This window comes from Athene cunicularia (genome assembly GCF_003259725.1).
Source record: "Athene cunicularia isolate RWA chromosome 3 unlocalized genomic scaffold, athCun1 chr3_part1, whole genome shotgun sequence".
Lineage (NCBI taxonomy): Eukaryota > Metazoa > Chordata > Aves > Strigiformes > Strigidae > Athene > Athene cunicularia.
The window spans coordinates 79,756,854-79,770,309 of NW_020799097.1; the positions used below are offsets into that span (position 1 = coordinate 79,756,854).

A 13,456-nucleotide genomic window follows, 5' to 3' on the forward strand; every position below is an offset into this window, starting at 1 on the left:
GGGGGGGGGGGGGGGGGGAAAGCAGTGGATAGCTGTGGTGGAGCAAAGAAATTAGATGAGGAGCTTCTTAGACCTGAACAAAACTGAGGATTTGAGAGGAGAAAATGGAGACAATGAAGAAGTCCATATGATACCTTGCATCAAAGGAAGTCAGAACAGAAAGAGGAGAGGGCTTGGGGAGTGAGTCAAAGATGGTGAAGATGCAGCCAGGAATATGTGTAGGAGTCAATGAAGCCTGAAAGTAGATTTTTATCTAGGAAGATAAGAAGCAGGAAAGAGTATGCCATGGGGACAGTAAGCTTACTCCTGGAAAACTGGGTATTGCAGTGACAGCAAGAATGGGAATGAGGAAGGAGCAAATACAACTTCTCTTGGAGATCTGGCAAAGAGATGAAGTTGAGGTTACAGGAGGAGCAAGGAGACTGAGAATGGGGGAAGGTGAACAAACTAATAGGACTGGCCAGTGGCAATAGGGCTAACTTTTGTCATAAGAAAATCACGTCATTGCAGAAGCAACAAATTGCTGCATTTGAAAACAAGATGGGCATCAGATACGCCAGAAGCAGGCACAGCCCATACAGTCCCTTGCTTGCAAAGGCCTTTACAACTCTTGAAGCAATGGTTGCATATGGCGAGGTGACAACACTTTGTCTCCCCACCCTCTCTGGAGGAAGCAAGAAGAGCAAAGCTCCAGGGTTTTCATTTCAGTTTCCCTGTCCACATTCCCTGGTTGCAGCAACAGCAAATCTTACCCTACTCTTTTTCCATTTTTGTTCCCTCTTCCCAGCAGTTCAGTGGGGCTTTGGTGGAGCATTAGTCATCTTGTGGAGAAATGGGAATGACTTAAACATTTGGGATGGGGGAAATGAGGGAAAGCTCTGGGCCCTAGAGGAAGGCAGGGCTGGGCGTGGACAAGGGCGAAGGGGAAGATGGGGAGAGGTTTTAATTCAGATTTGCTTTCTAAATGTAAGGATGACAGGCCTTACTGTGTCATAGAAGGCAAAAAGAGTGTGAAGGGTGAACAAGATGCAGTAGAGTTGCTTTGAGGAGAGGTGATGCTGTGGTGCGGAGGAGAGAGCTGAGCTAATGACAGAGGGTAAAAAATGTCCTCAAGTGATGCTTATACAGCCTTTTTGCTTCTCTCCATCCTATGGTGAGGGAGATTATAACAGTTGAACCACACCACTCAGTGGAATCTGGCAGGTAAGAGGGACTTCCCAGTAGCTCAGGAGTTCTTAATGGTGTATCCAACCCCATCCCAAGGGATATGGTCTTCCCTCTGCACAGAAGAGGCAGAAAGGCAAAAGCAAATGAGGGCATGTTTAATATCTGCAAAATGCTGTTGGAATTCCCTGAGGTGGAAGTGTGAAGTGCCCCAGGTGGCCTTCAGAAAGGAAGAGCAGTGTTTTGTGTGGACCTTGAGAGAGAAAGAGGCTTTGGTTTCAGTGGGGAAATGGGGCAGCTGCAGCTTTAAGAACAAATAGCTTTGTGTGCAGTTCTCCTTGCTCGCATCTGCATTTTGGTGTATAATTTGAACATTTCACAAGAGTGCTTTCAGATGGTCCTGTGAATGTTTTATGAGCCGTTAAGAAGTGGAGTGTGTATAAATGAAAGTGTGCAGCCACCACTGCCTGGGGAGGGCACGGGTGCCTATTTTGGGCTGACAGAGTGATGTTCAACAACCATCTTGTATTCAGGAGACCAGCAGCTGCTCATCACTGATGCTTAACTGCTTAGCCACCACATCTCTCCTATGAACGTTGCTCCCTGGTTTAATGCAGCTTTGTTCTCATTTCTGCCACTGGCTGCATGCAGATGTGCACAAAAGTAGCACCTATGCAGGCATGGAAAGGATTGATATGAGGGTGAGAGCCTCTGCATTGTCGATACATGTATCTGAGCCTATCTCCTGGAGTGATGGTCACTGGAAAAGAATGGGCTCCTTTAGATCATAACCCATCTGACTTATTTTACACGTCTTTAGAAGGGTATGAATTATGGCCTGCTGGGACTGCTTTCCCCTTGTGAACTAGGAGGGGAGCTGTCAGTGACTTGCTCTGATTTAGATGTAGATGTCTGATTTTGGTTAGCATTCATCAGCTGAGACCTTTCAACAGAGACTTGCTAGACAACTCACACACCATGCAGTCAGGGATGTGTATGTTCTGCACAGCTACCTGTGAGCTGCAAGGAGGTACTAGTACTTTTCCGTAGGTGGTTCAGTAGTGTAAAACTTAATGACTTTGCCACAGAATTAATGGAAAGAAGTATCACAAAACAGCTATAAGGAACAGGGAACCACTTACATCGTCTGGATGCAGAATGCAGAAATTGCTTTGCTTTCACAGATTTTCATTACTTGTTCCAGTCTGCCTTGTCTTTTTTTCTATGTCTGCCTCTGGTCGTTTATCTTTCTGTCTCCTTTTGTCAAATTTTTCAGCTCCTGAGACAGGAGAGGCTTCCCTGAAGCTGCTGCCACTAGGAAAAATGTTTTCTGTCTCTTCAGCACCTCCTTAAATGGAAGCAGAAAATATCTTTTTCTCCCTTAACTTCTCTCCCCCTTTGCTGTGTGTTTTCCTTTGCTGTAACCAAGGAATGTACATTACAACTTATTGTAGGGAATGTTTGGGTGGAAGACATTCTGCCAAACAAGATGAAGCTGATGATGAAGCTTGGAGAAGGATACTTGTTAACAATCCCTCCTGCCCCCATTCCCAACCTCATTTTGGAGGGATGTTAAACTCTAGCTGATAGTGAGAGTTAGAGGCCACATTTTGGAGGAATGTTAAACTGTAGCTGATAGAAGTGAGAGCCATGCCTTGCAGTCTTTGAAAACCACTTGTACAGCAGCCATCCACAATGGAGCATGCTTGGCCAGGCTTTGGTTTTTGTTGGATGGTAGCATTGAACAAAAGTGGGTTTTCTCCTTTGTATGAGGTGATGTGCACAAGCACAATGCAAGGATTGCATTTCCTTGGAAGCACCTAATGCACCATTTTCTTTCAGCAATCATGTACTTAGCTGTTTCTTTCCCCTCTGCCTCTTTTCTTGCCAATTACAGGTACTACATGAACCCCTGATCGATGAGGATCCTGTTTTCATTGCCACATGCACAGAGAGGGAGCTGCGCAAGAGGAAAAAGAGGAAATTCAGTCTCTGGGTTCGGCAGTGCTCATCCACTGGTTTCATCTGCCAGGCAGGTTTTACCTTTTTAGATGTCTTGATTCAGTTCCAGCAGGCCCTTGAATGTATTGCAGGACTAAAGGTAACAGTCACTTCTTTTTGTTGCCTTGCCGGGGGCTAGAATCTGAATACAGCAGGCCTCTGACTCCTGCAGATGCTAGATCCGATGGACAGTGGCAACAAGTTGCTGATGCTCTGGTTGCTGTATGGTTTAACTGCCGGTCTCTAATACTGTCCATCTGGCTGCTGGCCCTAAGCTAGTTAAATTAAAATGGAGTTAAAAGGTTTGTCTGCTTGTACATCCTAAGTTTATCTAAATTCACAGGACCTAGACATTTAGATAAACTTAGGATATACAAGCAGATAAACCTTTTATCTAAATGTCTAGGTACTGTGAATTCTGACATTTTTAGTGAGTCAGCTTCTCTCTCTAACACTGCATCTGTGAGAGCCAGCGGTGTCCAATAGACTAAATCAATATATGGTATCAAGATGTCCATTTTTCTGTGAGAAACATGTTAGCACAGTTTCCTATTACATCTCTTCACACCTCTACTTCTCTAACAAAGAAATAAAATCTGATGTGGCTTCAAGGTGAGAAATGCACTTGAGTGGGAGATGTGTTTAAAGGGTTTTGTTTTAGTGTTGTAAAGCATTGGGGACAACTTTAAATTCTCAGATTCCCCCATTGCTGATAAATTTAGAGAGCTCTTGAAAAATCCAACTGTTCATTTTGATATCTAGACATGAGGGGACAGATATTTTCTGGTATTTCTTTTCCCCAAGAACTTATGTGAAAATGGTGCCCTGCATGTTCCAGAGCAGCAGTTTGGGGGTGCAGGTTAGATGTGCACACTGCCTGCTCAGGCTGAACGCATGTCAGAACTCCAGGGCCTGTGAATTTGCTGCAGTTGAACATTTGTTCACAGTAAAATTTGATCTGTGAATCACCACGACTGTTTGAGTAGCTGTGCAAGAGAAGAGGCTTGCTGGGAAAAAGGGGTTTGCATTTTCAGCAGCACTATTCACTCTAAGAAGAAAATTGGAATCATACATCTTCCACCCAGGTTTTAAAGCATTGTTTTGTCCAATACAAAACAGATTCACCTTGTAAAGCATCCTTGGAAGTTTCTGCTCTCAAGGCATTTAGAAAGTCTTATGCTACACAGAGGCAGTGTCCTTCATCTCCAAGGTCAACTCCACCAGTCCCACATGCAGCTTATTACTGAAACATAATGGGTACTGTGACCACGAAGTTTGCTGATCTCTCTTGCAGTGCTCCCCCAGCCAACTGCCGCCAAACTAATGTCTTCAGACATGCCAGAGGTTTCAGATTCTGAGCTGTAATTATGTTGCACCTCCCGTCCTGTCCATTGAGAGAGTGAATTAATGGAATGTCAAATTAAACAGAATAGGTGCTCAGCACCACCCTAATCCTCCTGCTCTCTTAATGAATTAGATACTCACGCTTCACTTGCATCTGTATGACATCCAGGATCATCTTACCAGCCACCTTCTATTTTCATTCCATGACTTGGCTGAAATTATCATCATGCTGAAATGACTGGGTAAGAGGAACCTTAGGAAAGGGTGAAAAAGAATATATAGGAACATGAACATTCATGCTAAAATGGAAAAACCTAGTTTGAGAGGATGGGGCATCTTCAACTATGGCATGCTTGAAATGGTGCATTCAGTTATGTGTTACACTTACAAGGGATCTTGCAGAATCCAAAGCACTTATTTGGTGGTTGTTTGTTTTTTTTCCTGTATTAAAACAGATGTGTTTTTTTTTCCCTTTGTTTAACGTATGGAGAGAATTAATCTAAACAAGAAGAAAATCCAATGGTTTCCCCCTTCATGTGCACACCTTCCCCTCCATCTCTTGTGATACTGCCATCATGAAGGAAAGACTTGTTGCCTGATAGTTAAGGACTACCACCTGTCTGCTGCCAGCAAAACCTTACAGCACCCACTTGGAAATATGTAGAAATTCTGTAATAGTGTCTGGATTAATTCCCTTCCTCCCTCACTCATTGTTTCCACATTATGACATCAAGATCATTTTATTCGGGATAAAATATGACTGTAACCACTTCACAAATCAGGCTAACTCAGTTTCAAAAGTCTGAATGATATGTATTTATAAAAAGGGGAAGCAGCCTAGGCAGAAGAGGGAAGTGATCTACATATGACTGTCTCTCAGGAATGGAAAGAACCTCAAGAGGTCTGTGACACTCCTGGACAAAAGCAAGGACCTCTAAACCTGAATCATGAGCTTGATGTTAAAAGATCTCCATTTGAGGACATGCCAGTTTTCCTAGTGATCTGCTTTTGTTACAGTGAAAAGGGTTGGTTGGTTTGTTTTCCTAATGTAAAACTGATACCAGTGTTTTCAAGCCACGTGCCGAGCTACTCTGTGGACAGCTCCTGGTTGGCAGCTCACGGGGCAGTTGTTAGGAGTTTTAGCTGTTTGACACCCCGGATTCCTCTGCTTGTTCTCAAGAACAAAAACTGAATAATTTTTTGAGGCATGAGTAAAAACTTCTGTTTGATGGCTCATCATTAGCTTTTTCAGCAAATGGTGTTTGGTTAAAAAACCAGCCCAATAAGCCATTTGTGGAACTGAAGTGGCATAAAAACTAAGTATCGTTTGTGGATATAAGGAGGTGCATAGGCTTATATATGCATAATATAAACAATGTACATATAGTAGATTACTTCTCTGTCTTCTGTAATACAGATAACCTGACTCTGCCCTGACAGTTAAGTCTCTCTCTTAAGATGGATGCACAATTTTAGATCATGTCTCTGCTTCAGAATTTCTCAAGCAAAGCATCTTGTTGCAGTGGATAGCTTGCTTGCTGAGTATCTTTTCACGGTCAGCTGGCCAAGTGGGAACATGCAGGAAGGACACATCATTCAAACAAAATAAATATATGTCTACAGCAGCTGGGAATGAACAAAACCTTTCAGAGGGTGAGAAGGGCCCCAGGAGAGCTGACTCTGGCAAAGTAAGCAGCAAAAATGCCCTGATACTGTTGCCTTTTTCACCCATCCTTGATTCTGGACATCAAGGTGGCAGCAGCTGCTGCCGCAGGAGAGGGCTTGGGCCTTGTTGTTTCTTTCTTTCTAATTCAATGAGAACTGCAAACTTGGTTTGCAGGACCTCAGGTGTCCCTCTCTGCTCCATCTTCTCTTTGCTTTTCTCATTTCTCTCCAATATATTTCCCTACACACATGTTACCACTAAGACACTTTTCAAACCAATATTTTAATATCTTGACTGCAGTTTAAATGATCACAGTAGCTTAAAAGTGTTTGTTTGTTTCTTAAGAGTATTTCATGAGTAAGTAATCCTATTTAAATCAAAACTCTAGTTGTGTCAGGTTTTATTCCTTTTTCTCTCAAAAAGTCTGGAACACTTACTTGTAAAAGATGTTCATAGGACTCTCTTTCATTTTAGATATAGCAATAGAGCTTGTCAAAAACTGCTGAGTTCCCAAATATCTGATCAGGGCTAGTTATTTTGTCCTGGTAGGACACATAATGCTCTCTTTCCTTTTCTTGTGTGGCTCATAAGAAATGAATGTGGTCCTGAGTAACTGTTACTAAGTGAATGCCTAGCCCTTCCATTGCTCCTCCTCTACAAGAAGGTTTTCTGGTCATTTTGCAGAAGAAGAAAGCACAAGAAGCTGGACCCATGCACTGAACCTCACAGGAAGTCAGACAGAACAAGTTACTCCCATTGTGCTTTGTCCTGAAGCACAGACCCATGGCCCAAACATAACCCTAAAGACAGTCTCTGACCCAAAAAGCCATCAGTCAGCAAAATGGAAGGCGGTATGTAGATGGTCAAGAGCACTGCAAAGGGACAGTCAGGCAATATTAATCGCTATGATAGGCAGTAATGGAATTAGCTCATCAACATAATTATTTGCTTAAAAAACCCCTGTGATATCATGGTAGAGAACAGATGACTTTATGGATGCATGTATCCTTTCCTATTCCTTGGGATGAAATTTGTTCTCTGAGGCTATTCTGGACACTTCACTTCCCACACACCCTCCCACACACCCTCCCCTCCCCCAACTCCCCCAAGGGCTCTGCATTTGCTTTTATTTACTGGCAGAAAGTTCTTGCAAGAATGCATTTCATTTTCACTAATATCCCTGTGAAACCTGTCGCTTGCTTAGATTTAAGAAATGCTTTAGATTCTTGTACTGGGACTGAAATTTGAGTTTCCACTTTCCACTGCTTACCCTGAAGAAGTGATGAGTCAGACCAGATTAAGGAAAAGGTCTGTGTCTGCAGCTTGAGTCTTCCCACGTTACTGAACGATCAGCAACTTATAGTGGTATTTAAAGAGTGCAGCCTGGATCAGGGGGGCCCTGCTTGAGAGGGTAAGAAATGGCGCTCTCCCTGAAGATCAGCAGTCTCAGTGAAGGGAGATGTCTGAGGTCCCTCCACAGATCAGTGGCAGAGCTGTCAGTTGCAGCAAAACCCCCCAAACAATGTAAACATCATGCTTTTATAGTAAATGCTCTAGTTCATTCTTGATTTCAAATGGGGTAAGTACAGTCAGCTCAAATACTTTCCATAACCCTGTTGATTTTACAGAGTAAGAACTTAAAACTGAGATGGTGCCCCAAAGAATTTATAATTTCACAACACAGCACATAAGTGCATTCATTCACTGGAAAAGGGAAGGATAAATAAGCCTGCAGTGAGTTTTGTTTTCAAGGTCAGTGTTGCAGGAGAGTTAGCCATCTGTGCATTTGTTTAATAAAGCTGTTCAGAAACGTTGGTGTTTCAGCCTGTTCAAATTCTGTTTGGAGATTAGTCTGAGCCCTTGGGTTTCTTTAAACAGGGCTCTGATAATTTCTCTGATGCTGGAACAGTTGCATCTGGAACACACAGATGTAGCAGCTGCTTTGAGGAGGTTCTCAAGGTCAGGCTTTGGCTAGGAGGGGATCCCAGAAAATCTGATCACCTTCATTTGTCAGTCACAGGTGGCTGGAAAATCCTATCTGCTTTCTTCCTCTGGCTCCTACCAGGCTCTGGCTTTCTAATGCATGTGGTTCTGTATTGTCAGCGTCTGAGAATCTCAGATCTCAATTGAAAGTCAAGTCTCTTGCTCACCAGTATTAAATGGGAAGGTAGTTTTGCAGATGTGTGATGGGCCAGCCCCATTCATTTCTGTGGAGTTTGCAATCTTACCGTGGTTCTAGATGAATGGGAAAAACAAACATCTGAATGTGAACTAATGCAAGCATCTCTCTCAGAGTTTACATGTAGCTGTAGTGTCTATTTTCAGATGGGAATGAAGGTTATTTTTTAGTTCCTGTCTGTGGTGCTTGGAGTTTCTGATGATAAAACCACTTGTGCAGTTGTCTCTTTCCTGTAGCTCTTCTCACTTAGCATAACTCTGCCTGGTGTAGGAGGCTAAAAGCACCAGAGCCTCCTCTCTTCCTCACTTAATAGTCTTGCCATAGGAATGCCCCTTGCGGATCCGTGATTTTATGATTCTATTCTGTGAAAGGTATTGAAGAGCAAAAAGAAAGAGTTTTGCAGAGGTTAGCAGTGATTTCCAACCAGGCAGGAGAAGGACAGCATGGAAAGAAGCAAACATGGCCTGGTTTGGCATCAGTGCTTGGATGCCTGGTTTCTCAGGGCAAACGTGGATAGGAATCAGTATACTGAAAAGGTATAGGAAGAACTCAATAGGAAGGTCCAAACAGCAAAGGCCTGACTCCATTTTCCAGCCCCAGTTCCATTTCATGCTGCAAAGAAGAGGGAACTGGCAGAAGGCTGACATGGTTGAAGCAAAGGGTTAAGCAAGGGGTCTCTGTGGCAAAGCACTGTCTGGATGTCAAGATACATTTAAGCAAAGTGAGAGGAAAGAAGGATGACTGCAGAAATGGAGAGGAGAGACAGGCAGTTCTTGGGTATTTGAAAGAATAGGAAATGCTTTATCATGGAGATGTTACAGATAATGAATCTTCCTGATGTAGATGTGGCTGGCCTGGGAGAAGCTGCAGAGAGAAATCTCTGGTGATTCACAGGTTGCTGGTCCACCCTACAGGTAAGATGCTGTAATGTCCTCAGTGATAAAGAAATCACATGGAAGAGGGATATCACGTAAAGGCATTTTAAGCCACATTGGGCTTGCGTTGTCAACTCTACCAGCATCTTTCTATCAGTCTTACAAAGATCTTGCTAGAAGATTTGAAAGATTTGAAGAATGTGCAAACAAAACAGATTTTCAGCCCTCAGCACAAAGATGTTATCTGGATCTGTGTGTTAATGCAGGTTGAAATGATTCAAAATAAAAAGCAGAGGAGAATAGAGGGAGACCAAGGAAAGAGCTTTGTAGGGGAACCCCAAGAGCTAGCTAGGAACAGAATGGGAAAGCTGTGTGTCCCTTGCATGCATTTTCAAAGTAGTGTTTAGATGAGTAGGAAGAGAATGAAGAGGGGCTCAAATAAAAAGATCCGGTCTCGCTAGGAGCACCATCAGTGGTGCCAACAGCTGCTGAGGAAGAGCTAGACCTAAGAGCTGGCTGGGAAGAGGGCATTAAAGAAGAGGGAAGTATGGGCTGCAGAAAGTTTGGGGTGGGACTGAAGGGGAGGATCTCCCAACAACTATGGTAATGATAACAGAGATGAGGTTTAGGATAAGAGAAGACAGAGTGAGGCAAGATCTAGAGTGGTGCTAGGAATGAACGAGTATTTGGCTAAGTCTATAGAAAAATGAAGTTATGGTTTTGATAGCTATTTAGCATCCAAAAACTATTGCATGTTCTTTGTTCTCTTGCTTTTATAAGTGTCATCTAAAAACTTTGCTTCTATTTTGTTGTTGTTTAGGGTCTGTCCTTTGTGAAGTATTTTGCACAAAGTAGTCCTCAAAATTTTCCTCCTGTTTATTAATATCCTGCTCTTTTTTTTCTTCCAAATGTCATCTATTTTATTTAAGAATTGTACCCTGAGATGCTTCAATTATATATGAATATGGAGTATTTGGGATGTGCTATTCGCAAGTGCTTTCAATTTTCTGTCTGGGCTTTGAATATGAGCCCAGTCACCAATATTTTAGTTTCTAGGATGCTCTTAAATGTGCAGTCAAGATGCAGCTTTTGTTCCTAAGTGCTTGGGTTTTTACCTAGTTTCTAGCAAGACCTTATAAATCTTCCATGTGAATTTTCCATAGAGTAAATTGCTAGCACAGAGCAAAGAAATTCCTGTTGGCTTGTAGCACAGATGCCTACTCTGAGATCTTCCTTCCTCTGATAACACTCTCTCTAGCAGTCTGTGTAGCTGAACGTACTTGGTTTGAGTTTCTGAATGGCAGGTGATTGACTTGCCTCTCTTCTGTCAGCACATGAAATCTCCTGCTCAGAAATGTGATGTCTTTTCTGACTGCCTCTGTGTAGGCAAACAGTCTTTCCAGAACAGTTTTTACACTGTTTTTCTTGTTTTGGAAGAGCTCAGTGAAGTCTTCACCTGTACCGTCACTTGGGCAATCAGGTATATTGACTGATACCTACTTTTGAGTTTGTGATGGGAGGAGGCAGAAGCAGTTGTAGGTGGAAGGAAGGATGAGCCAGAGACTGTGAAGGTCTTTTCTTACTGTCAGGTTTTCAAAGGGAAGAGACTGTAGGCTGAGGAAAGGAGGGTTTGAGGAATGAGTTATATAGTGTGAGGAGAGCTGGTATTGTGCACACAGGATTAAAACATGTTGAATTGAAAGCATCTGCTGCAGTAGGGCTGCAGTAGATAGAGAGATGGCAGAACTGAACGTGTAGCTGTCTGGTAAGAAATAAATAATTGAGGGATAACTAGAGAAAGCTCTGTTTTGGTTCCAGCACTGCCAGATAAAGAGCTTCAGCCTGTAGTTGTCTCCCAAGACAGATGATGTCACACATTATCCCATTTGGTGTTGTAGATCGAATGGATCAGTAGCCACTAGGAAAAAGATACACAGTAAAAGTGATCTCTGCAAATATTCAGGAAGCAGTGCTTTGACTGTCACCTGCAGAAGCAGAGGATGTTGCTGCTGACATCTCCATCTATTGTCCAGAAGCAGTTGTTGAGCCTGTACTTGTGACAATCCTTTGCTGTTGAAACATATGGAAAGGGCACAAAGTTCTAATGCTGTCACAGGACAAACCAGAAGCTCTGGTGAATGGTTTAACAAACATTTTGGGGGAGCAGCTTCTGACTGTGACTGTGAACGTCTTGTGGCCAATTTCTGGAAATTCTGTGCTTTTTCTTCAGACTGCTGACTGTTAAATACCACTTCTAATGCATTACAGAATGGGGTGGAATGCTTCAGGCTTCTGTAGGCAGGATCTTAATGATTTGAGGTAGAATGCAATAAGCTGGATGAGAGGACAGGGAGAGAGAAAATAAAGGCCATATGGGATTGTAGGCACTTGCAAGGATATTTGAAGCTATGCCTTTGCCAGTTGTCTGTACCCAGCCACTGTTTCACAGCAGCCTTATTGCCTTCCAACATTATGCTGCCGTCACCCATCTTTCCAATAGGGCTGAGCATGATAAGGCTTTGAATGATGCTTCTCCAAAACAAGAAAAATTGTGCCAAGAACAAAAGCTGTGCTTGGATGGGCAAGGAAATGCCCAAGGATTAAAAAGAGAGATATATTTAACATTGGAGGAGGAGAGAAGGAAGGTTTAGCAGTGGGTATGGATTTTGAGTAAGGGGTACTGGTGAGGTGAACAGAGCAAGGGAGAATGGAAATCACAAGGTGGCCATTACAAGGACCCTCAAGATAGAGGGAAGAACAGTGGGAGGGTGCCAGGTGCACAGTGAACACTGCTAACAAAACCTATGGAGTATGTAGCATCCTAGTAGGAAAATAGTTATGTCTCGGTAGATGGTTGCATGGTGGGCATGCACTTTAAAGTAGCTGCTTGCAGACCCAAACCAGCCCATGGTGAGGGACCAACTGGCTCATGCTGACCAGCAGACTGTCATATCCCTGGAGGGATACTCTATGGGGAACACAAAGTGAACATGGAGCAGGAGAGACTCTTGGTTGGCTGAGTCTTACTGCAGTAGAGGAGGGGAAAGTGTAGGACACTCTCCTAGACGTAGAGATTCGTGCTTTGTTTTCAGCTCAACTGCTAATCCAAGGTCAAAACTAATCTGTCTGTGTCGTTTGTCTCCTTGTGCCTTGTCTATAGATTCTAAGGGCTTGATGTGTGGTCTCTATGCTGGCATGCTAGTAACCTAATCTTAATTTTGATGTTAATAATCATGAAATACCTTTGCTGTAAATTTGGAACAATCTGCCCTTTGTATGCATTCCACTATTAAGCTGCTCTCTTGAGCCCTGATTAATAACCTAAATGACTTACTGTAATTAGCTAGTCCTCAGTCTTAGCATTGGGGAAAGCACAAATTTGACAGCTTCCAGAAATGAGTAGAGCTTGGTCAGCAACTCTACAAACATTCCTGCCTTTTTTCTCATCTGGAAACAGTTTCAATCAAAAAATGGATTATTATTTTTTTTTAATATAAATAATGTATATTTAAGACTTCCTTTTAGTATGTGCGGTGCTTGTTTTTGGAATTAGCATGTATTTGTCCTTGCACCAGCTTTGTTCTTTAGCACATCAGTTATTTCAAAATACACATTAAGTTTCATTTCTCAGAGATTTCATACCTAACACACTCCTCTTGGGGACTGTTCCACGATGCATGAATTACTAGGGAATATTGCATTAATATTTCTAGAATACCAGTGTTGGGAGATACACCATCTAAAATAGAGAGAAGCTGTTTAATTGAATTTCATTCCCCTCTAAGATCATTGAGATATAAATTATTGGGAGCACTACTGCAACCATGAAAGCACTTTTGTTCTATGAGCTTTGTATTGAACTTTCATTTATGAAGGAGTGTGTTGGTAAGAGAAACAGATGCATATACAGGAAAGCAGTGCTGCATATTCTAGGTGGTTGAGGTCTCAAGCAAGTTTAACAAAAGCTTGTTGTGGATACATCAGGAAACAAGGCAAAATTCCTTTTCCTTGTCCCTGAATACTGTGCAAGTATCTCTGGTTAAATTTTTCTGGAATTCCTAAAAGATTTGAGTACTTCAGAACCAAAGCCACAAAGGCAGGCCTGGGCAATTTTTTCAGAAAATTTGCATTTGTGTTATTTGTTTTTTTGGGGTTTTTTTTAAATCTTTCCAAGTTCCATGGTGTTACAGTACTGAGTGACTAGAGCGGTGTTTGCTGCTTCTCATT

The 13,456-nt window shown here is 42.5% G+C and overlaps 1 protein-coding gene across 1 annotated transcript in view; it reads left to right on the forward strand.

The window, feature by feature from the left end:
* PGBD5 (piggyBac transposable element derived 5) overlaps window positions 1–13,456 on the forward strand; it is a 41,887-nt gene that overhangs the window by 5,554 nt on the left and 22,877 nt on the right. Inside the window, exon 2 of the mRNA XM_026844355.1 lies at window positions 3,062–3,196. Coding sequence (XP_026700156.1) covers window positions 3,062–3,196 — 135 coding nt within the window. The remainder of the gene's footprint in view (window positions 1–3,061; window positions 3,197–13,456) is intronic.